Below are 24,864 nucleotides of genomic sequence, written 5' to 3' on the forward strand. Positions count from 1 at the left end.
CATTGAAGATAATGGACATAACTTAGCTCCATTAATTTCAGTGAGTACCCCAAGTAGAACTCAGTTGGAGACAACCCATAGACATGAAAGAAAGACAGCAATTTTAAAGGCAGTCTCGCTTCTTTTCGGCTGAAAAAGGCTCCCCAAAAAAGGCTCCCAAAATTGGACAAAAGAAAGTAGTGGCACTTAGACATGCAATCTAAATACATGACATGAAAGGAAAAGGGGTTGAGAGGGAGAAGGTAACAAGCAAACATATATGTCAGCTTTACACGGCAGCCTTTGCATCCCAAAGTGGGGCAATGGCAGGACAATCCCTCCCATATTCCCAATCCGAAAAACAAGACAAGAAGAGCTTCAGTGGGACAAGGCACAGGTCTATGTAGCAGCCAAGCATTCTGCTTCCAGCAGAGAGCAGGGCTGACTCGCCTCCTCTGTGTGTGTGCGGTGAATGCCCCCTGCCCCTCACTTAGGCTTGGGATAAGCCTTCTATTGGCTCCAAGAGATGCTTTCTTTCAGTTGTTTTGTTTTGTCTTTGGGTGGACACGACAATCTTTCCAGAAAGTGCTGCTGGGAAGCGAAGCCTAACTTCTGGGGAGGAAGTATGCCTAAGCATATACATGCCTGTGTGTATGCTGCATGGTATGCGCATGCATGCAGTCTGTGTGCTTGCTTTGGCTACACCCACCATTGGCATGTGGGCCCTGAAAGATTGGCCAAGAAGGACTGTAGCTCTCAGGCTAAAAAATATTCCCCAACCTTTCCCTACAACCTGGGTGACCAGGATTTGAATCTCCACATAGCCATGAAGCTCACTGGGTGACCCTGGGCCAGTCACTGCCTCTCAGCCTCATGAAAACGCTATTCATAGGGTTGCCATAAGTCGGAATCGACTTGAAGGCAGTACATTACAAACAGGGATGATCAGGGGACTGGAAACAAAGCCCTATGAGGAGAGACTGAAAGAACTGGGCATGTTTAGCCTGGAGAAGAGAAGACTGAGGGGAGATATGATAGCACTCTTCAAGTACATGAAAGGTTGTCACACAGAGGAGGGCCGGGATCTCTTCTCGATCGTCCCAGAGTGCAGGACACAGAATAATGGGCTCAAGTTGCAGGAAGCCAGATTTCGACTGGACATCAGGAAAAACTTCCTAACTGTTAGAGCCATACGACAATGGAACCAATTACCTAGAGAGGTAGTGGGCTCTCTGACACTGGAGGCGTTCAAGAGGCAGCTGGACAGCCATCTGTCGGGAATGCTTTGACTTGGATTCCTGCATTGAGCAGGGGGTTGGACTTGATGGCCTTAGAGGCCCCTTCCAACTCTACTATTCTATAATTCTAAGGGGGTTTCTCCTACAGAAAGCGGAACTAACCACTCAGATAGTGAGAAAGATCAATCTGAGGATGACTGATGCAGAAGCAACATTTGGCCTGTGCTCTTACAGAGTAGCCAATGTGACGCATGCATAGAGCTGTCCAAGGTGCCGCTTAATTCTGAAACTCTTGCCTTGCCAGAGCTTAGACCTGACCCTACCTTGCCCCACTTTGCTCTGCTTGCCTGAACACCTGGACTGTTGAGGCCAATGCATGGAACAGGACTATGGCAACTACCTCCGTTCCTATGATAAGGGAAATTGCTGCTGGCTGGACCTGTGCTCTGCTAGTTGTTCTTGTTATTACTATTAAAATAATTTATATGCCACCTTTCGTTTCAAGAAGAAATATCACGGCAGTTCAAAAACAAATAAAGGCCAACAGCAAAATAACAAAACCAATAAAAACCAGTGAAATACAGCTATATTAAATCATCCATAATTACAATAAATAATAAACAAGGCCATTAAAGCAGCATAACAGTTAAAAACAGCAAAGCAGGAGGTTCAAGTCAGGAGATCAGAGCTAGTTCACACATGACTGCAATGTGTGTGCAATTCAAAATGTGTTAGGATTGACTGGTGAACACTATACTGCATTGAAGTGCATCAAGTGGCTGTTTTCGTACCAGCCAGCAGGTGCTGCTGCTGCGTTACTTAACTGTGCCATAATTGTGCTGTAATTAGAAAGAGTAGCAAAGGTACTGAGGGCCGATAGGAAGTTGGAGGGTATATATATCCACTATCTCGTCTTGACGTTATTGACTGGCTGAACAAGACCATGAATCTGCTGGAGTGACCTTTCAACCTTCCCTCTATTTCAGACCTGGGTGGAGGATCCACATCTTTTTCTCTGCTGATAATAAGAGTCGGGAAAGGAAGGAGTGGCTGTGGATAAATGAGTTTACACTCTTGCTGTCTTTTATGTCCTCGCTGAAACTTCCTTTCAAAGAACAGGGTGTCTCCTCCCAGTTGGAGACAATAATACAAGAGCAAAGGGAAAAAAAAGGCCCACCATTAAGCTCTGGATAATTAGAGTTCCTGCTTTTTTTCCTTTCCTTTTTTTATTCCAAGGACTTTATTGTTCCAAGAATAAACACTTTTCGCCTATGCACGCACACATATGCACACCCAGCGGACAGAGAGAGCAAGAGAGAGTGAGCCGGTGTGTCGCCTGTTGGGACGCCGGGTCGCCTGCAGGCCTCTGCGATGTCCTTGGTGAGGTTCAAGGAGTTGGGGGAAGAAGAGTCCAACTCGGAGGAGGAGAACCTCGACAGTGTCAAGGCCTTGACAGCCAAGCTGAAGCTGCAGACCCGCCGCCCTTCGTACCTGGAGTGGGAGGCCCGTGTGCAAAGCCCCTCCTGGCGTAACGGACTCCGAGATGGAGCCCTCAGGACCCTGCGAGAGAAGCAGGGTGGGGAGACGGCTGAGGAAGATTCCCAGGCCCCCGAGCCTTTGAAGACCATATGTGGGTTCCCCACCATTGGTGATGCCTTGGAGTGGCTCAGGATGGAGCTGGTGAGTACCTCCCCACCTCTTTGGGGAACATGAGCATGAGCAGCAGATTTTTTTTTAACACATTTATGTACTGCTTGAATGTAAAGACCTCTAAGCGGTTTACAGAACATTAAAACCATCAATAAAACAGTTAAAAACAAGTAATTAAAATCATATTTAAAACAATTAATACAGCTACTAAAAAAAAACAGATCAACTTGTATGTGTCTGCATACGCTTGCCTAAACAAAAAAGTTTTAAGCAGGCGCCAAAAGGAATGCAGCGAAGGCACCTGCCTGATGTCAAGAGGCAGGGAGTTCCGAAGTGCTGCCACACTAAATGAATTATTTCTTACATGTGCAGAATGAACATTATGTGGCACCTGTAACAGGACCAGTTCTACAGAGCGAAGTACTCGAGTGGGCACATAATGGGGTCAGACGGTCAAGCAAGTAAACTGGGTCCCAAGCTTCAGATATGAAGAACTACTCCCAGCTCTGCACTAGGGGGCAGCCCTCAAAGAATGGGGAGGGGGGAAGGCATCTGCCCACTGCTGGCTGTTGTGGGGCAACTTGCCGCACTGGCAAACTGACATTTGATGGTTAGGAAAGTCTTGTTGATATTTGGCTTAAATCTGCAAGGCTGAGGCAGTGAAGAAGCCGCACACTTAAAGAACCCCCTGCATTTGTATCTCTCCTCAGTCATGGACTCTGTAGGTGGCTTTTGATAAGTTGCAGGGTCAGCCCACCCACATGACAGAGCAAGGGAGCTCCCTCAGGTGGCAGACACAGGGTGGGGTGGCGTCCAGGGTGATGGTGGGAGACCCCACTGAAACCTTCCCTCTCTTGGAAGACAGAGTTGTCCTGAACCCCCTAAGTTAGCCCTGCTGCCCTCAGATGTGGTGGAGGAGGAGGTTATCCCCGCTCCCTTACGGTAGCGTAGTGGCAAATCCAGAAGTGCAGGGTTCCTTCATGATAGTCACAGCCACACACACTTTTTTTGCTGCTGGGTTGAGAATGAGATCCTTGTTAATGCCTTCTCCCACAACAACAGACATCCCTAGGTGCCAATTAGCCTTGGCCAATTAGCAGTATTAAATTCAGCACCCAACCAACTGGAGCTTAAGCAGATATAGCTGCAGGATATCAAGTGGTTAAGTGTGTGTGTGTCCAGTTTTCTACACAGAGGGATATATAATTTCCCGCCATGTAGAAAACTGGCTTCTCCCCAGATTTCTATGTGCAAGATTTAGCATTAGTATTGTTAGAGGAACATTGATAATCCTTCAGTCGGAAGTGATGCACTCCAAACACACACATGCTCTAGTTGTCTCCGTCTACCAGGGACAGCCCCTGTTTCCTGGAACCTATTTTGTCTCTAACTTGTTAAAATTTGCAGAGTGAGTTGCCCTTCTTCAAGGTTTAGCCTGTCAGAATTTCTCTCTATTGAGATGCGTAGCAAAGTTGTGTATGCGCTGCGGAACGGAGAGTATTGAGCGAGCTTAGTGTGTGTGTATGAATCTTTGCTAAGATTCTACCTTCCCTGCAAATTAGTCAGACAGAGACTTTAAGCTGTAAAATAAGAAACAACTACTTTATTCTGGAAGTACATGCTTGATAGGAAAGAGTCCTTACATCTAGCTAACTAGCTACCCTTATTAACCCCATGCAGCCTCAACCCACCAAGTTGGAGTTGAACCTCATACATTCCAACATAGCCCCTGCCTGCCTCTAGAACAGCCTCCCCTAATCTAGTACCTTCCAGATGTTTTAGACTTAGGTTGCCAGGTTCAGGGCCTGATCCTGATCCTGTATCTTTAGGAGAAGAGAAAGTCAGCCAAGCGCAGGTGTTCTTGCAACACCGTAATGAGAAAAACCACAAGGTGGAATTCTCCCTTCCCCCTGCACAACTTTGAAAGATACAGGAGACCTCTTGGTTGCCTCCAAGAGGTCTTCTGTATCTTAGTTGCTAAGGTGTGTTTTGAACTCTTGGTAACCTGTCATAGACGATTATGATTTTCTAGTATATTTTTAGCTAAACCATAACACACCCCTTTTTGAAGGAAGTTGGACAAGTAAATGAATATACAACATCCAGAAGGTAGAGCAGAGCCTGCAGCAATCAGGCCCAGCCCAAAATGTTTTGCTAACTGAGGAAGAGCACCAAACATTGCATGTGTGAACACATAATGTGCACTGTGAGTACAGACACAGACACACAGACACACAGAAGGTACATAGTATCCAAGTCGGCAAAGTTATTTTGGCACCCAAAGCAGAAAAATCCCACCAGTGCCTCTCCCCACTCCGTTTTTACAGTGCAGTAAAAATATACAATAGTAATGTTTTTTAATAATGAACCACTTTGCTGCCCTTTCATGACACCCAGAATCAGCTGCCTGACATGATGCCTAGCTCATTCTGCCTAACTGTAGGACTAGTCCTGATGACAGTAATGTATGATAATGAGGGAGGGGAGTTCAGATAACTTTAATCCACTTGCTTGCTTGATCCTTGCCCTTCATGGCTCGTTATGAGCTGTAAAGAGAGACTGGGCAAAGGGATCACGGCAATGGTAAATGCATCCTTAGAGGAGGGTGCAATGCCATTAGCCCTCAAGGAGGCTGTGATAAGACCTATCTTGAAAAAGCCCTCCTTGGATCCCCAAGATTTAAACAACTTTTGCCCAGTCTCTAATTTACCGTTCTTGGGCAAGGTGATTGAGCGTGTGGTGGCCAAACAGTTACAGACACACTTGGAGGAAGCAGATTATTTAGATCCTTTCCAGTTGGGCTTCAGGACTGGACACGGAACTGAAACAGCCTTGGTCGCTCTGGTGGATGATATGAGGAGGGCGTTGGATAGGGGAGAACATACCTTCCTCATCCTCCTGGACCTCTCAGCAGCTTTTGATACCGTCGACCACGGTATCCTGTTGAGTCGCCTGGAGGGATTGGGAATAGGAGGCACTGTTTTACGGTGGTTCCATTCCTATCTCTCCGGTAGATATCAACGGGTAGTGTTGGGGGATGAGGTTTCAGACCCTTGGCCCCTAAACTGTGGTGTGCCACAGGGTTCTATCCTCTCCCCCATGCTATTTAACATTTATATGAAACCGCTGGGAGCCATCATCAGGAGTTTTGGGCTGCAGTGTCACCAATATGTGGATGACACGCCGCTCTATCTCTCATTTAAATCCTCACCAGAGTTGGCTGTGGATACCTTGTCCAAGTGCCTGGAGTCAGTAAGTGGATGGATGGGAGTGAACAGGCTGAAGCTGAACCCCGACAAGACCGAGGTGTTGCTGGTGGGGGACAAGAGAAGGTTGGGTGATTTTGACCTGATACTTAATGGGGTGAGTTTGCCCTTGAAGGACCAGGTCCGCAGTCTTGGGGTTATCCTGGACTCCCAGCTGACTATGGAGGCTCAGGTTTCTGCAGTTAGCCGGGCAGCCTGGTACCAACTTCATCTAGTACAGAGGCTGCGACCCTATCTTCCCATACATCTGCTCCCACGAGTAATACATGCCCTGATCTCCTCTCGATTAGACTACTGTAATGCGCTCTACGTGGGGTTACCCTTGAAGACGGTCCAGAAACTCCAGCTGGTACAAAATGCGGCGGCGCGCTTAATAAAGCAGACCCCCCCCCCCGCTGCGATCATATCACCCCAGTGCTGATTGAATTACACTGGTTGCCAGTTGTATACCGGGCCCAATTCAAGGTGTTGGTATTAACCTTTAAAACCCTATACGGTTCCGGCCCAGTGTATCTGAAGGAACGCCTCCAGTATCACCAAATATGCCGCCAAACAAGATCAGCCTCACAGGACCTTCTCTTGGTCCCACCGGCAAAGACAACTAGGCTGGTGCGGACCAGGGAGAGGGCTTTTTCGATCGTGGCCCCCACCCTCTGGAACTTACTTCCCTTTGACCCTGTTGACTTTTCACCGAGCCTTGAAGACCTGGCTCTTCAGGCAGGCCTATGGGATCTCTGGGGTGGGTTAGGTTTTATACTATGTTAGCGTAGGATGGTTCTGTTAGACGAGATGCTATGATATTAATACTGTGATGATGATTATGTATATATTGAGTGTATTTTATATTGTACGTCGCCCAGAGTGTCCGTTCAGTCGGACAGATGGGCGTCTGATAAATAAATTTTTATTATTATTATTATTATAATCCTTGGCCTAAGAATTTGGGTGTCATTGTATACTTACATTGTAATACATATGTTGCATGCACACCAATCTCTGGGTGGTGAGAGACTCCAGGGGTTCCAGTGCTTCCCCAGGGCTTGGTTTCCTTGGAATAAAGGTCAGCGGAGACTGTGGTGTCTTTAGGATATATGGTTTTATTTACGCATATATACAACCTCAGCATGAGATCAGTGAGGCTGGTGGCTCTGCTGTCAGTGGTGGTTCCAACGTCAGTGGGGCACTGTATCCGCTCTGGGGTTTAGTTCGAACTTTCAAGGAGCAGTCCAAGGTGCTTTCAGCTTTTTTGAAAGTCTCCACTGCATGAGATGAAAGGCCTCACAGCATTAACACTCCAGCAGATTTTGCTTCCTCATTAGGTTTCTAGGGAGGCTCCCCAAAGCCATAGCTTGGGATTCAGCACATAGAGTAGTCAAGCCTCTCTGTGTCTTTTCAGCTCCAGATCAGACCAAAACTACAAAAGCTACCTCCTGGCCCCAGCTAGGTGAGGCGGGGTGGTGGTGACCTTCCCGAAAGACCGGCCAATCGTTCCTATGGTAACACATTTGCTCTTGACCAAGTCTTTAGAGAGGTAAATCGGGCACTTGACAGACTTGGCCAGACCCATTACCCGAACAAAGAGGCTGGCTTGGGCAGTTCAGCAGATTTCTTCCTCTACACATGCTATCCTTACAGTTACTGAATCACAGGCTTGGAAGAGACCCAAGACATCATCCAGACTAACCTCCCCCAGTCTTATAGCACGTGAAATGTCAGAGGCTATGAGCACAGGAGTAATAGCTCTATGAGAACTCCCTGGCCTCAGAGAATGGCAAGTTCTGGAGGCTATCAGTGGCCACTGCCGTTGGTCGCTATGGCAGTATGTCTTTGAATACCAGTTGCTGGGAAGCACAAGTGGGGAGGGTGCTCTTGCGCTCATGTCCTGCCTTCTCATCGGTGGCCGGTTGGCCACTGTGAAAACAGGATGCTGGACTGGATGGGCCCCCTTTGGCCTGAACCAGTAGCCCGGCTCTTCTTGTGCTCTTGTCGGAGGGCAGTATTGCCCATCAGCCTTCACCATCCTTTTGCTTCTGCCCAGCGGGAGATGCAGACCTTGGATCACCAGCTGGCGCGGCAACTGATGGGTCTGCGTGCTCAAATTCACCGGCTGAAGGTGGAGCAGGCCTGTCACCAACACAAAGAGATGCTGGACGATGCCACCTTTGAGCTGGAGGGCTGCGACGAGGACTCTGACCTGCTGTGTAACATCCCGCCCAAGATGGCTTTCCTGTTGTCTACCCCGCTCAAGCACATTGGTGTCACGCGCATGAACATCAACTCTCGCCGTTTCTCCTTGTGCTGAAGGGCCTGGACCCATCTCCCGCTTGCTTTTTAGGGCCTGCATTCTTCAGCAAAGGACATGCACCTATAGACCCCTCGATTGCCACTGCGGATGAGGCACTCTCGCCTGCAGCAACCAGGCCTGTGTTTTGGTTATGGGTTGGAGAATCAGTTTCCCAAAAGGACAGGGAGAGAGCCCTGTCAGCAGGGGATTCTGGGTAACTGCCCAGGGCAGTGCTTTGTAAAATAAGGCATTGTTGCTGCAGGCAGCACTCTGCACCTGCCACCATCACTTCCACAGTGGCATGTGCTTCTGCTGCTCAGAAAAGGCAGGGAGTGAATGAAAGATGAAGGAGGGCAGGCAAGGACTCCAAATAAATAACTCAAGGGATCGTGAGCAGCAGCGTGTAAGAAATTAGGGGATGTGGGCAGGTAACCTGATGGTAACCTGGTTACACTAACTAGCAAAGGGTGCCTGGCTGGTTTGTAGGAAGGATATGTTTTTGTTTTTGTGGGGTTTACAAGGCCATCTACCAGGCCAAAGAGTCCCAGGAACTGGCATGTGGGATGGGCACCATTTTTACATTTCAGAGAGCACCTGAAAGTTTTACAGGCAGCTCCTTGGCTGAGCTGGAGAGGAAAATATAACAAGAGCCATGGGATGATTCATAGCTTCAGGTTTGCTCGCTTATCAGAACTGAGTCCAAAAATCTGTATTTTTTTTTAAAAAAACACCGGATTAATCATTCATTCCAATGATTATATAGCCTGTGCAAATTTCCGAATGACAGGATGCAAACTGGAGGGACATATACGGCTTTTTACTCTCTTTGATTAAAAAAATCTATTAAAAAATCAAACAAAAAAAATTTGCATCCTATCATTTGGAAATTTGCACAGGATTTTTTTCATGTTTTTTTTTTTTTTGCCTGGGATTGGAAGATTGTTAAGAGGATGGGAACCTGGGTGTAAAGATTGCTGAAGTCCAATGGGGAGGGGGACAGGGAGCATTGGCAGATTCCCCCGCCCACCTTGTTTCTGCTGGTCCGTCTGTTTCCACTTCCACATTGCTTTGCGGAATCCACAGCAGATGGTTTTATAACCATGAAAAAGCCTAGGCACCTGGAGAAAGTAGCCAAGTCCATATCTTTTTACCAGAGGCATTCTTAAAAGATACCCTGGCAAAGGGAGTGAGCTTTGGGTCTCCTCTCCCTTTTTCTCTCTTTTAAAGAAAATTATTATTATTATTATTATTATTATTATTATTATTATTATTATTATTATTATTAGGCTTTGCTTACAGGGCAGCTGGGTACACTGCAAAGGACAGCGCTGGTGAGTCCCCAGTGACCTCCCCATCTTAATTTGCCCAGGATAGGAATGGGCTAATATGTCAACTTTGGTTTTTAATTTTTCCAATCGTAAGTTCAGTTCTCCACATTTCCACATCAATTTGCTATTTTTTGAAAAAAAGTCCTCACCGGCGTTTTAGTGCAAATTCCTTCCAATATATTTTTGTATGCAATTTTATCTAATTTATACGTTTGCAAAGCAATTTATCCTAATATAATGCATTTTTGTATGTTATTTTCATGAATACAAGCATTTTTATACACACCTTCCCCCAGTATATGCATTTTGTTTAATGTATTACTTGGCTGGGGAATGGCACTGCTAAATTTGGAGAAGTATGAATTTTGAAGGGTGGCCGTGTTTTGGTCTGCATATTGTTCTGAAAACTGCAAATTATATTCAGTAACTTTGCCTTTAAATGAAAACTGAATCAAAATTCTCCCCTATCCCTTGCCCAGAAGCACATATACATAAAATGAACTTATGCAGATTTTTGCTTCAACATGGGCCTGTGGCCTCCCCTGTCCCCCCTGAGTCCTGGCAACCCCCATGCCTGTTACCCCCTCACCACAGGAGCCAGCCTGACTATTCTTTGTCAGGGTCCTGCCTCAGATCCACAAGCCCTCTGAGGTTGGGGAGGCAGGGAGTGTCCCAGGATAGGGCCTTCTGAATTGCACCCCCCCCATACTTTGGATTGCTCTCCTCAGGGAGATCTGCCTGGCACCAGCTCTGACATTCCTTCAGCTGGAGTTCCCCAGGTCATTTAGATATTGTACTTTGATGTGTCATTTTAATCTGACTCTTCTTGTCTCTCCCTATTGCTCTGGTTTTATTTTGTATTTCTCTTTATTATGTTATTCTTAATCTATTTTAGCTGCTCTGAGAGGCTGTTGCCTGACCAGCAGGTTCCAAACGTTATAAACAGAGAAATAAAATGTATACCGGTTTTGCTGTCCCCTGTTTTGTATCTGTTGTCTTTTGCCTTAAGTTTTAACCCTCAACACTGAGGCAAGTTCCAGGTGCAGCTTTGCACAGTTTTGTTTCAACAGTCCTGAGACTTACCGGATGTGTTCTAACATATGTTCATTTATAAATCAAAAAGTTGAGCAGATAGTGAGCAAACAAACAGGCATGCAGGAAGGCAATGTCAGTCCCAACTAGGGATGGAAGTACCTGTCAGCTTTGTTTCTCATTTTCCCATTCTTTAAGCTTGTTTCTCCTTATTTCAGGAGCAATGTGTGATTTTTTAATTATAAAAAAAAAAAAAGATCATGAAAATCCATCAACGCTTTAGTGGGAATTTCTCCTAATAAACACATTTTTGCAAGCAGTTTCCTGGAATATAATGCATCTTTGTATGTTATTTTCATGCATACATTTGTTTTTGAGTACATTTCCCCCCAACACTTGCATTCTTGTAAACATCGTTTGGTTGGAAAAGTATATCGCAAATTCAAGTAAGTGTGAATTCCGAAGGTGGGCTGCATTTCAGTTCACATATTGTTTCAAAAAGTGCAGATTTGGTAAATTTGCCTTTAACTGCGAACTGAATCAAATTTCCCCCCATCTCTAATCCCAATAGCAGCGGACCCTGCAATTCAGAATTGCATTTTCAGAACCGGCCAGATTCAGACTACAAACTGTTATTTTCAGAGTCTGACATGAAGTAGCCGCCAGCCATCAAGACCCCACTGTGCACCATCTAGCCCAAGGCAACATAATACCCTAAAACAGGTGAGGATCCTGGGGCTGAATGTGGCCCTCAGTACTTTCCTTGGCCATACCCCTCCCTGGTCCTGCTCTGTGCCCTTCCTGAGTCCTTTTGCTTGACTAGAATGTATACGTAGACTGTGCTGATGCCTCTTGCTTGCCAGGGGAGGATTTTGTTTTTGAGTGCGCATGCATGTGTTCACACACAGAAACCTTTGGCTTTTGCATGGGTGAAATGTAGCCTCCTGTACAAAGCCAAGAGTGGCATCCATTCCTCTGGTTTTGTTTCCTCTGGCCACGCTCACTGTTGGTTGGTACATGGCCCCCAGGCGACCCATGAAGGAAGGCATCCCTCAGCATCCCTCACACCTGCTGTAATGAAAAGGAGGGCCACCTTATGTAACAGAGGAGCATTTCTGCAACACAAACATTGGAACTTATCTGCCAGTCTTGCCTTGCAGCATTAATGGGACCTCAGTATTTTCTAGGAAGTCCTCCTGACTTGTGAAAATCTGGACAGCCCCGCACTTCAAGCACAGGTTCTTGCACAACAGCCCTTTTGTAGATAACTTGCCACAAGTGGGCTAGCTTATAAAGAACAATGTTTGGGAGGCTTCGGTCGCTGTGGACTTCCTTGGACTTGTTCAGGTTGGAATTATTTCATGGAAGACAGCACATTGCCCTGAACATACACACCACATTTCACCGTGATGTTTCATTGCTTAAAGGTGCTATCACATTATGTTGTGTCCTGCTTCTTTCTTATCCTTTTTGTGGGGGCTGGAGTGGCGAAGATGCAAGGTTCAAGTACCTGAAAAGCAGAACGGGATGCCTTCCAGGTTTCATTCCAGAGCCTCATTGTTCAAAGTCACTATGCTATTGCTTTGTGTTTTACACATATCCTGCCCCCTTGGAAATGGCTGAGGGGGATGAGCTCATATTTGAATGTGAAACTTAGAACTGTGCCCTGAACATGAGTACCATATTTCATTCTGAGGGGGTCAATATCCAGTGGAACAATTGCACAGCAAACAAACTGACAGGCGCACAAATGCAGTGGCTGATGAGCCAAGGTTTTGATTCACTGGGCCAGGTTTTGGAAAAGCCTGGCTGTTGCCTGAAACTCTCGGACTAATTGTCCTAAGCGGGTCTGTGATGGGTTGGGGGCGAACAGTGAAGCACCTTGACGGGTCCATCCCACTTCCCATCAAACAACGCCAGACTCCAGTCGCCTTCTGCCAGTGCTCCTTCATTGACCATGTATTATTGGCCATGCATTTGGCCCCCTGGGCTCCTACTGGGGAGAAGGGTGGGATATAAATCTAATAAATAAATAAATAAATAAATAAATATTACGTTGTGGGGTCTCATTTCTAGAGGCCCTTGGAAGCCCAGTCACTTCACAGGATCCTCCCATGGCCCTCAAGCCACCCTGAGAGTCTATTATTTATGGCCGCCTTTTAGTCAGAGAGCGCCTATAGCTCAACCTGGCAGTCACTACCCCTTTACTTGTCCTCCTGTAGGCCAGGGGACAGTAACCACATTCCTTCCTCCACAAGCTCTGCTCAGCTGGCAGCACCTCCCCTTACCAGCAGCAGAGTGGCAAATTCAGAAGTGCAGGGTACCTGCATGTTAGCCACAGTCACACCCTCCCCCCTTTTTTTGCTGCAAGATTGAGAATGAGATCCTTGTGAATGCCTTCTCCCACAATAACAGACATCCCTAGGAGCCAATAGCATGAAAGGGGAGAGTGTAGGTGCTGAAAAGTGTCTTCTCAATGGCTGACTCACCTCCTTTCACTTTGATAGGCTTCAATCAGCAGGAAAGGACAAGGAAGTGTGTTAGAAGACTCTTCTCAGTGGCTAACACATTCCCCTTTCTTGCTGATTGTCTCATAGGATGCTGAAGACAGAGGGACCCTGCTCCCAAAAACGTAAAGGGTCTAAGACACCCCCCCCGAGACCCTGGATGACTAGACCCCTGCGGGTCCTTACCCTCTGCCAGCTCTCAGCCCATCTGGGGCATCTGTTTATTGTGCTTTCCTGTTCCTCTCAGGAGTCCCATGCAACAAAGAGAGGGATGGTACAAAAGGACAAGCCCCTCACAGACCCTTTTCCAGAGCTTGGAAGATTACTTATAAAAAGGAATAAATTACAATTACTGTTATATGGCCCCAAAAAAGAATAAATTTCAGCTGTATTGTATTTCAGTTGTATTGTACAATTGCACTTCTGGGTTGTTGTTTTTTTAAATGAAACTTACTGATAGAACAAACTGAGCATGCTCAGTTGCCAAGTAACCAGAGGGAGTGGAAATGTTAACTTAGAGGACATGGTCATTAGGAAACTGTGTGATTGATCCTTCCCCTCAGTGTGAATAGAAAACAACGTGTTTGCAGCTGGCATCGAGCTCTTACTGTGGATGGTGCAAACAGAAAATGGAGGTAAAAACAGCATCTTTAGTATGAAGTAATTCTCCCATATGGATAAGCCCTAAGACAGCAATTGCATCTTCATCTTATTATGGAGTCCAGTCCTGTTCCATCCCTCTAATGTGTCTGCAGTTTAATTCCACAGTAGCTTGGATCTAAAGAGCCATAAGTAGTAGAAGACAATGTAGTAGTGATGTTCTATGCATTCTTGTTCTACAATGAGGAGACGATTTCTTGCATGGAGGATAAGGCCAGCAGTGGCTACTAGTCATGACTATGTACCACCCTCAGTGTCAGAGGCACTATGCCTCTTAATTGCTGGTAATAGCAAGTGGGTTCAGTTCTATTGTGCTCAGGTCCTCCTTGGATTTCCCATCAAGGTATCTGGCCACTGTGGGAACAAGATTCTGGACGAGATGGGCCTTTGGCCTGATCCAGCAGCAAGGCTTTTTTATGTTGCATGTTGTGCTGCCCATAATATGTCAGGGGATTGTGTTACAACAGAATGTGTGGCCTTCCAGACTATGATGAACTGCAACTCCCAGTGTCCCTAGCCGTTGGCCGTGCTGGCTGGCTGGTGGAAGTTGGAGCCCAACATCTGGTGGTCCCAACAGATGTCTCTCAGCAAGACAATGTGAGAAAAGGAGTGGATTTTATTTATTTATTTATTAAAATTTTATCCCGCCTGTCCTCCTAGGAGGAGTATGAACCAGAGTGTTGCAGTATAGGGACTTCAGTGAGTCATCAAAGGATCTTGAAAAGAGCTTGTAAAACATCTTGTGCAGAAGCTTGTAGAAACAGAAGGATTTCTGTGGATTTGGTCACTTTTACTCACACAACTCTCTTGCACTAAGTCAGAAAGATCTGCGTGTGGAAGAGATTTGCCACTAGGAGAAATGACATGATGTGATTCTTTGGCCAAATCATGTGCTGCAAGAGAACATGCGTTAAATTATGAAAAGCTCCTGAAACCTCAAAGCAGCCACCCACAGATGAGGCTGCCTGCTGTATCTCTCAGGGCAACCCCTGAGCACTGACTCGTTAGTGATGGAAAGATCTCTCTGATTCTCATTTTTCCAGTGTTAAATTCAGTTCTCTACTTTTCTACAATGATCTGCTAATTTTTTTTTTTAATCCTCATGAAAATTCTCCACCATTTTAGTATGAATTTCTCCAAATAAACACATTTTTGTAGGCAAGGTGCACATTTTCGCAAGCCATTTTTCATCATTTCATGCCTTTTTGCATGCTATCTTCACTCATGTATTCATTTTTATGCACACTTTCCCCTAATATATGCATTTTTGTAAATGTTGTTTTGATGGCGAACTGCATCCCAACATTCTAATAAATGCGAATTTCGAAGGATGACTGTTTTGGTTCTCATATTGTTCCGGAAATTGTGAATTTGATAAATTCTGCTTTAATTGCGAATGGGATCGGAATTCTCACCCACCCCTATGACTCGTGCAGGCGTTCTGCTGCCTCTCTGCACCCGCTGTGTTGTTAACCGCTCCTGCTGCAGAGCTGTCCCAGAATTATCCGCCCTCAGAGGAATTGGCACACTGAGTCACTGCTGGGGGGTCACCTTAGTTCATTTAGGTGTCGTCGACAAAGTTAATCGATGCCATTGTTTTGACTATTTTTCTATATGGTGGGATGGGAAGTGGCTAGGGGTGCCAGGTTCAGGGCCTGAGACTGATCCTGTATTTTTAGGAGAAGAGAAAATCAGCCAAGTGCAGGTGTTCTTGCAACACTGTAATGAGAAAAACCACAAGGTGGAATTCTCCTTTCCCCCTGCACAACTTTTAAAGATACAAAGGACCTCTTGGAGGCCGGGCCTGGCAACCAAGAGGTCTCCTGTATCTTTAAAAGTTGTGCAGGCAGAATTCCACCTTGTGGTTTTTCCCATTACAGTGTTGCAAGACAACCTGCACCTGGCTGCATTTTCTCTTCTCTTAAAGATACAGGATCAGTCTCAGGCCCTGAGCCTGGCAACCCTAGAGGTCGCAGATTAGTAGCAAACAAAGGAATATGAGAGACAGGGAGTCTACAGGCCAGGCAGGGAAGCAGCGTGTGCGAGGGCAAGGCAGGAGAGGGCAGGAGCTAGCTCATACTAAAGCCAGGAAGGCTGGCATTGATGATGAGGCACACTCAGAAAACTGACTCATTTGGAACCAGGCGGCTGGGCGCCATTCTTATAGCCAAACAATTGGGAGAATCTGGATTTGAAGCAGAGGTGTGGTCTAGTCCTTTCCCCTGATCCAAATACATTCCCCATGTCCCTGATCTACATACATCCCTTCTCCTGAAGCTTTGGTTAGCCCTGCTGGGACTGTAGACGGGCATGACAGAGGTACCTTTCTGTTTTCAACAAAGCAGCCAATTGCTTCAAAGGTAGTGGTTTAAATCAGGGAAACAGTGCAAAGTGAAAGGGTTAAACATCCCCCCTCTCCTAGAGCTGCTGGTCCAATCATATTTGATGCCTCCCAAGACAGCTTTGAAGGGGGGGACACAATATTGGATTGGGATATCTGATCAGGGCTGTTGCGCAGCTCCTCTGCTTTGGTTCTTACCTCTTACATGCTCTAAAAGTAGCCCTTAAAACAAAAGGTAGGATGTGTCTGCCTCTAGCCTCGAGAAGAGAGGACTGAGGGGAGCTGTGACAGCACTGTTCAAGTACTTGACAGGCTGCCTCACAGAGGAGGGCCAGGAAATCATCCCAGAGTGCAGGACACAGAATAATGGGCTCAAGTTACAAGAAGCTGGATTTCAGTTGAACATCAGGAAATACTTCCTGTTAGAGTGGTATGATAATAAAACCAGTTACCCAGGGAGCTCATGGGCTCCCCAACCATGGAGGTACCCAAGAGGCAGCTGGACAGGCACCTTTCAGTGATGCTTTATGTTGGATTCCTGCATTGAGCAGGGGGTTGGACTCAATGGCCTTAGAGGCCCCTTCCAACTCTATGATTCTATTATTTCAGTGTGCCTCCCAGAGGTTTGAAAAGGCCCTGGCTCAGGGTCAGGCTACACATAACTGTGGTAGTGATGATTCTGGCTAAAACGTTGCTGTTGCGTATTTGTATTGATTGTGTGTGTGTGTGTGTGCATGCGTGCGCACATGTGTTTGATGAAACTCATATTTGTAGCACTTTATTCAAGATAAATAGATTCCATGTTAAGAGTGTGGGCTTTAACAGACTACGTTTTGCTTTATCATAAGAGCATAAAGATGTTAAGCAGAGCCCTGTTGCTGGATCAGGCCAAAGAGGGGCCATCTAATCCAGCATCCTGTTCTCACAGTGGCCAACCAGGTGAGGACGAGAAACCCGAAAGCAGGACCTCTGCAAGTTGGCACCAAACGCAGGACCTGGGCACTATCACCTGATGAAGACGACCCGCCAACAACACTCACACTCTTCAAATACAATGCATGCATCTGTAAGAAGGTGCCACAAAGGCCTTGTGCTTTCTTTAAAAAAAAAAATCTGTAAGTAGTTCTGATAGGAAGACATCTGCCGTCACTTCTTCAGTGGGCTCTCTCCCGTGTGTGTGTGTGTGTGTGTGTGTGTGTGTGTGTGTGTGTGTGTGGTGTCGACGCCTCTCTCTGTCTCCTCACTCTTGTTTCTCTCTTACGCACTCACACAGAGTTTCCTGACCACCCCCATTGCTCGCTGGCAGGCCTTGATGTTCATGACTCCTCTCCCAAACGGCAAACAAAGCTTTTGTGGTTCTTTTAGTAAGCTGAAAGGGTAGGCCGGGCAAGAATGCCTGCAACAACAATGGAAAAGAAACCCCGGGCACATTCATGATTCACCTTACCTGCCCTTTGCCTTTGGAATGAAAAGACACCCTCTTTCTCTGATCCCTTTTCTTTCTTTACATTGTTGGCTTTTCTGGCCCTCTTGGCTTGTTTTGGGCTAGCTACTCAATCCAGGCCCCTCCCCATCAATCTCTCCCTCCCAACCAGCCTATGGGTAGGTAGACAGAAAAAGCCCAGCACAGTCCTACGCAGTCTTAAGAACTGTGGTTGGGCAACTCGATGGATCAGCTGTTGTGAAAAAGTACAATTATCCATGATGTTGGCTTGCTTGTTGTTGGTGATGCTCATGTTCCCCAGTCCTAGGGATTTCCTGCACCCACTCACCCACCCACCTCCAAGGAGCTCAGAGCAGCAGAGAGGGGGCTATCCCATTTTTATCAAGACTGCAACCCTGTGGGAACTGGGTAACCCCAAGGTGTTAGAGTTTGACCTGAAATTTCAGAGGGTTAGAGCCTGTAACTTAAATAGTAATATATATTATTTATTTTCCATCCATTCCATTTTTAACCTGCCCTTCATCACATGAGATCTGAGGAGGGTTTACAAACATGTATGACCAAAACAATAACAAAAACCAGTATATATAGATTAACGGTAAATAAAGCCCCTTTAAAACACAGCTCACAGTTAAAACCATTAACTCCACATCAATAGACATAACAGCAGTGACCACAGTGGTGATCATAATTCTGTTAACAGCTTACTCAGTCTGAAAAGCCTAATTTAAAAGGCATGTCTTCATGTAAATCTAGTAAAGATATACCAGCGTGAAAAGCCATAAGCGAGGGGGGGGGGATCAGGCTGATTAAATTAATTACATTTGTATCCTACCTTTCATCCAAAGAGTTCAAAGTGGCATACATTTTTATTTATTTTCTTGAACAGAATTTGTATACCACTTAATTATAAATAAAACCTCTAAGCAGTTTACAAAGAATATTAAACATACATTAAAACCATCAGTCAAAGCTAAAAACAAATTTAAAATGAAAATAGAAATAAAATCAACAGGTCAAAATAAACATTATAAGCTAAAATTACAAACCAGTACATGGTTCTCTCCATTTTATCCTAACAACCCTGTGAGGTAGGTTAGGCTGCGAGACAGTGACTGGCCCAAGGGCACTCCGTGTGCTTTCTGGTTTTGTGGGGATTTGAATCTGGGTCTCCAAGGCCCTAGGCCACCACTCTAAACACTGGCTTTGCTTGGCCTGAGAGCTTTTGTGATTCACTGTGCCCCCACGTCTATCCAGCTTCACCTCTGAGGAACTGGGCATAGCCAGGATCGTTCCCTGACTGGCCAGCTATCAACCATTGCCCTCACCAGGAACCTGGTGACCCTATATTCAGTGGGCAAGGTTGAGAGAACTGGCCCACAATGGCCCAGTGAGCAACTTGCCAAGTGGGGATTTGAACTGAGGTCCAAGTCTGTGTCCGCTACCCTACGTTGGCTCAGAATCCGAAACGGCTGTTATACAGAAACATGGAAACATTCACAAGATCACCAGTTGAACTAATCCTGCACCTCACAGAGGTCCCCTGGGGCTGGAGAGGAGTTGTCTGTGTCAAACATGCAAAGATCCACATAACGTGGTGCCAGTGGCACCATCCAGCATTACAGGAGGGAGGAGTTTGAAGGTGGCAGGAAACCTTCGCGTTTTCTAAGCAGCTTTGGAACTTTTTGTGGTCAAGTTAAGTGCTGAGAACAAGCTTCAAGAGCTGTCTGTGCAAAAGCGCTCAGAAGGCAGGAAATCGGCAGGGAAGGTGGCAAGAGAGAGAGAAGGAGGGGATGTGTGTTTGTGACCTCCTGATGTGGAAAGAGCTGTCTGCACTCTAGACAAACTAGGATTCAGTGTCAAATGTGATGAGGAAGCCATTTCCCTCCCTTTCAATTTGTGGGAACCAGAGAGAAGCAAGTTTCCAATATCCCTGCAAACAGGTAAGTGATGGAGGACAAATATGGTCCTTGAAAGGTGGGACGTGAGCAAGAACAAGGTGGCCCCATAGATTTCTCAACCCTAGGCAAAAGTTGTCTCACACACACACACAATTTTCATGGAATTCCCTCCCAAGGGAGACCTGCCAAATGCCGAGTTCATTCTGTTTGCTCTTGTGGACAGTGAACCATTTTCTTGGGGTGGGTCGGTGGGAGTTGTCAGGCCTTTCAGGTACAAGTGGCTGAGGCATTATATTATCCCCTGCTGTTAATGTTTCTTTGATGTGATGGTTTTATTGCTTTATTTTCGTATTTGTACTGAACTTTCTTTCCCCTTGATAGGTGGTTTGGGGCCCTGTAGGTTGAAAAGCAGGCTTTAAATTTAAAAGAATAATGGAAAAATAGGAGTTTAAAATGAGAGACAGAAGCTTTAAAATTGCAATCCCCTTTTCTCCCGTTAAGAATATAGATATAGATGTGTGTGTGTGATGTTTATACAATTATTAAACAAATTTCAAATATTACATATTGTGACACATAAATACAATATGTGCTACACAAATTAGACATCCACAAGGAACACAATAGAGACGTAAGTGAAAACAAAAAGAGAACAAGATAGAGCAAGAGATGGAGGAAAACACTGGGGAGGATAAAAATACTAGTTGTAACTACTGCACCATTTTTGCATCTCCTCGTCCAACCTGATTTCCTGTTTATTAGTAAAAGACTGTCACTGCAAATGCAAATAACTCATTTTCTGGTGCATTTGGCCAAGTTAATAATTCTGGGATCATCTAGAGTGATCACTTATGTGTTGCCGAAAAAGAGGAAATGCATCACCAAGAAAGGACAAAAAATAACACTTGTTGGCATGAAATTGGCATATGCTAATTGATGTACATATAATTAAACAGAAAAACAGCACACCTCATCACAGTGGGGAAGACTGTGACCAGGTGAGCTGTGTGTACCTGCTCAGTCTGCTGTCCAGGTGTGGATGGGGAACTCCAAGTCAATCCACCTGCTTTCCTTTCATACCATTTGTGATCTTTAAACTGGATGTGGACCTGACAGCTCTTCAAATAGAGGACACCTTCAAACAGAGGACTGTCCTCTATAAAGTAGGACACAAGTCCACCCTGTTTGGATTGTGGCAGGGCTTCAGAGATTTGGAAATAGGAGAAAGACAGTCATTATTGCCTGTACACACATCCTTCTGTTGTAGTTATTATTGGGGGTGCTGAAACTTCAACCATAAAATATCATTTCAGGATTTGGAACTTTAACAAAACAAAACCAATTGTGGCATTTTAAGCAAAATAGGCAAAACTTTCTTTTTCTTGATGTACGCTTACATGCCAAGATTGGCACCATTTTCCTGCCAGACCTTCCGTGGCTTCTACCAGCATCACGGACATTCAATGGGCACAATTTTGGAGACTGCAAAGACAGGGAAAGGTTGGATTTATGCCTGTTACACAGCTGTTAAAGGCACAGGCTCTGTCAGGAAGTAAAGTGGCAACCCAGCAGAGGATGGTGTAGAATTGCATAAAAGGAGGGGCCATTTTGTTTATTTTTCACAAACGTTTGAGGTGTTTCTCAAGGAAGTGATGACCTACTCCTGTTTGACTTCATCACTCAATCAAAATCTTGGTTGCACAAGCCATAAGCCATATTTAGAGAGAGAGAGTCTACCCTACTTTCCAAAATTAAAACATACAAAATGTATACTCTAGGTTTAATTTATATGTAAAGCCTCACTTTTGCAGATTCATAAGAAACACAAGCTATATATATTTCAGTTTTTTCCTGCAAAAGAATTAAAATATTTCCCAACAAAGAGTGATAAATACAGAGCTTGGAAAAGTTACTTTTTTAAACTACAACTCCAATCAGCCCCAGCTAGCATGGCCACTGAATTGGGCTGATGGGAGTTGTAGTTCAAAAAAGTAACTTTTCCAAGCTCTATATTTAGGGTAGGCATCATTCAGTTTCCCCTTAAATCCTGATAAAAGGGAAATGTGGTAGATCTTTAATTTGCCCAGCACCACAAACATCAGCTCTGAACTTATTTTTTTGATATTGACCTTCCAATACCTTTGATCACATGGACTGAAATAATTAAGGTTTTAAATGCCTAGTATAAAAAAGTAGACTAAGTCTGACAGCCATTCTTCAAAATCATTGGTAGTTTAACAAATCTCTGGTATCCATATTGTAATCCTAATAACTGCCATCTCCTGCTGATCAAGGATCCAATCCTGGAGGTTTAAGGACCCAATCCTGTGTGTACATGTAATTGAGATTCTTCTTCCCTGCAGTAGCCAGGGGGTTAAACATATTTTTAGTTGTATTTTTGTCCTTGAACTTGACTACTGGAGGAGTTTTTATAATTAAATAATCAAATTAAAAACTACAACATGTTATTCTGTCAATGCCTCCAGTGTTGAAAGTTTGTTTCCACACTTCTGGATTTGCTCTCCAGTACATAAGTATGGTAATCTATTCTGTTCCACTACCAAAATAAAAAAATCTGTACTAAAAAATGGAAGAGTGAACCTTTGCTTCCATCAATAATTGGCCTAATCCTTCAGGAACAAGCACTGTTAGAGTTCAAGGAGGAACATGCAGTGATAGTCTATAAATCTGTTTTAGACTAGTGGGTTTTCTTTTTTAGTATTTTCAAACCTTCCTACACTTTCAATTTCTGCCTTGTGTAAAAAAAAAGATTGCTTAGCTGTCAACATTTGAATCATGGGTAGCACAAGTTTCCTCCCACATATTTTGCAATCATGAGATTTTATGCAAAGAAGAAATTGGGCATCATGTTGGAAAGGATTAGATTTTCTAGTCTGGGGTTTTCAATACCTCCCACAGTTTATGTGTATTTTGTTGTGAGAGGGTGCTTTCAAACACTAGGCATTTAATTCTTCATTCACTTAGTTTTTATGGGCATCCAACAATTGCCCTCTGGTGTTTTCTCTATGCTTCTTCTGTCTTTTCACAGACTGCAAAAAGTTCAGCTCTGAAGAAAAGAGAATGCAATGTCTGCCACCAGTAGTGCAGCTGCAAATTCAGAAGTGCAGGGTCCCTTCATGATAGTCACAGCCACACCCCTTTTTTGCTGCTGGGTTTAGAATGAGATCCTTGTTAATGCTATCTTTCACAACAACATATGTCCCCAGAAGCCAATAAACATGAAAGGGGAGAGGGTTGGCTACTGAGAAGAGTATTCTCAGTAGCTGACTCACCTCCTTTCACTCTGATTGCCTCCAGTCATGAGGAAAGGACAAGGAAGCATATGAGAAGACTCGTCTCAGTGGCTAACACACTCCCTTTTCATGCTGATTGGCTCATAGGATGCTGGATGCAAAGGGACCCTGCTCCCAAAACGGTAAGGGGTCTAAGACTCTCTGAGACCCCGGACGACTACACCCTTGTCTGCCCCACAGCAGGGGCCATTCCAAATTCACTGTTTTGTGGGAGGGATTTAGTCGCATACCAGCAAATTTAGGTTTGCACAATTAAAGCAGATTAAAGTGCTTTAGAACTCTTGTGCAGCAAATCCACTTTTTTTTAAAAAAGGACTTTTTGCTGCAAGGAAAATGACAAGACTATTCACTAGAAAGTGTGGGAAAACATTCAATTCACAGGAAGTTATAGTCTCCGTGCAAACAAATCAGGATGAATGCTGGGCATTGTATTTTACTGATATGAAACATGTCACAACAACTTAGTACCTGTGTGTTGTATGTTCTTTTTATGTTGGTATTTCTTGAAGAAAATGAAACTAAACAACACATACACAAAGGATGAATGCTCAATAAATAGCAGACACTGCATAACTCTTGTACAAACAAATCAAAGTAAATGCTCAATAAGCAGTGGATGCTGTATAACCTCCGTGCAAGCTTTGCACAAGCAAATCAGGATAAATGCTCAGTTAAACGGTTTTCTGGAAGTGCCCCTGCATTATTCCCTTTGCGCTACTTTCCAGTATTTTTAAGAGGCATCATTTCTACATGAGTGCTGATTTATGGCAGGCTAGCCACGCAACACATTTTCACCATGACCTTTCCAATCAGTACCATTTTATCAACCTTATTTATTTATTGAAAATTAATATTTAAATTCGTGCTAAAATGCCAGTATGGCTATATATATTTTTAAAATTAAAATATTTCTGCAATAGCACTTAAAGAAAGAATGCTATAGTACTAACGTTTCAAAATCTTATTTAAAAGCCATCACAATCGACATTGATTTGCATGGGGGAAAGGAAAAACTGCACCCGTCTCTCCAAAGAACTCTGTCGCTCCTTGGATCCTTGGTGAGGGGCTGTTCCCCTCGGCATTTATATATATATATATATTAACAGAACAGAAAGTGGAAGAGAGGCTTTTGTAATCTGATCCTGACCAATGCACGCATTACATTTATCCAAAGTCCTCCTGCTCTCTGTAACGGACTCCACCCTTCATCTCTCCTTGCGTGTGACGCCGCTCTGGGTCTCGAGGGTTCGGATTAACCCACGAGGAACCAGATTCAGTTGCTTAAAAGCAGGGATGGGATCTGCATTTCGGTGCCAGTTCAATTTTTGCTCCGTCAGACTTCCTTCCGGTACTGCTTCATCAGGGATCAATGTTTATTATTTGCCATAAATACCGGTTTGGGATTTTTCCCACATAAATATCGATGTTTTTTTAAATATATATTTTTCATATTTTTTAAAAAATATCAGTCTTTTAAATGAAATATCAATATTAATACAGATATTTTGATGGAAATATCAATGTCAATATCACTATTTTGAGGAAAATATCGATATCTATATTTTTAAGCAAAAAAATCCATTTCAGCCGTGGAAAACCATTAGGAAAAAACCCAATCCATGAGGACAAAAAAAGAGCAAAAAGAGCAAATAGGAAATCTGGTGTCAAATTTGAATTTTGCAAAATTTCACCACATCCCTACCTAAAAGCTGTAAATTGATCTGCATTTCCCTTCCCCCCCCCACTCCTGCACTGCCTGCACCAATCAGGCATGCATCCACAGATCCACACAAGGGGGGTTTCTTTTTTAAGAACTACCAGCCACTGATCAACCAGAGCTGCTCTAGGAAGCCCAATGGTGTGTGATGGAGTAAATTTCCAGGGTTTGGGAATCCATCCACGTACTCTGAGGCGCTTAAA

The 24,864-nt window shown here is 44.6% G+C and overlaps 2 protein-coding genes across 4 annotated transcripts in view; both read left to right on the plus strand.

Moving 5' to 3' along the window:
- The first annotated feature begins 2,198 nt into the window (after window positions 1-2,198).
- Window positions 2,199-11,042, plus strand: FAM167B (family with sequence similarity 167 member B). Its single transcript, XM_061597554.1, has 2 exons — window positions 2,199-2,897; window positions 8,172-11,042. The coding sequence occupies exons 1-2, from the start codon at window positions 2,589-2,591 to the stop codon at window positions 8,433-8,435; spliced, it is 573 nt and encodes a 190-aa protein (XP_061453538.1). The 5' UTR covers window positions 2,199-2,588; the 3' UTR covers window positions 8,436-11,042.
- Window positions 11,043-19,476: 8,434 nt separating this feature from the next.
- The window catches only part of LCK (LCK proto-oncogene, Src family tyrosine kinase), a 63,123-nt gene continuing 57,735 nt past the window's right edge, over window positions 19,477-24,864 (plus strand). For 2 of the 3 annotated variants that reach the window (XM_061596861.1, XM_061596860.1), the window contains exon 1: window positions 19,477-19,672. The gene's annotated coding sequence lies outside the window, so the exon portion shown is untranslated. Of the gene's footprint in view, window positions 19,673-23,969; window positions 24,003-24,864 lie in introns of those variants that run through there. The other variant, XM_061596862.1, reaches the window with a different exon arrangement.

The sequence above is a fragment of the Rhineura floridana genome, chromosome 15 (assembly GCF_030035675.1).
Source record: "Rhineura floridana isolate rRhiFlo1 chromosome 15, rRhiFlo1.hap2, whole genome shotgun sequence".
In the NCBI taxonomy this organism is placed as follows: domain Eukaryota; kingdom Metazoa; phylum Chordata; class Lepidosauria; order Squamata; family Rhineuridae; genus Rhineura; species Rhineura floridana.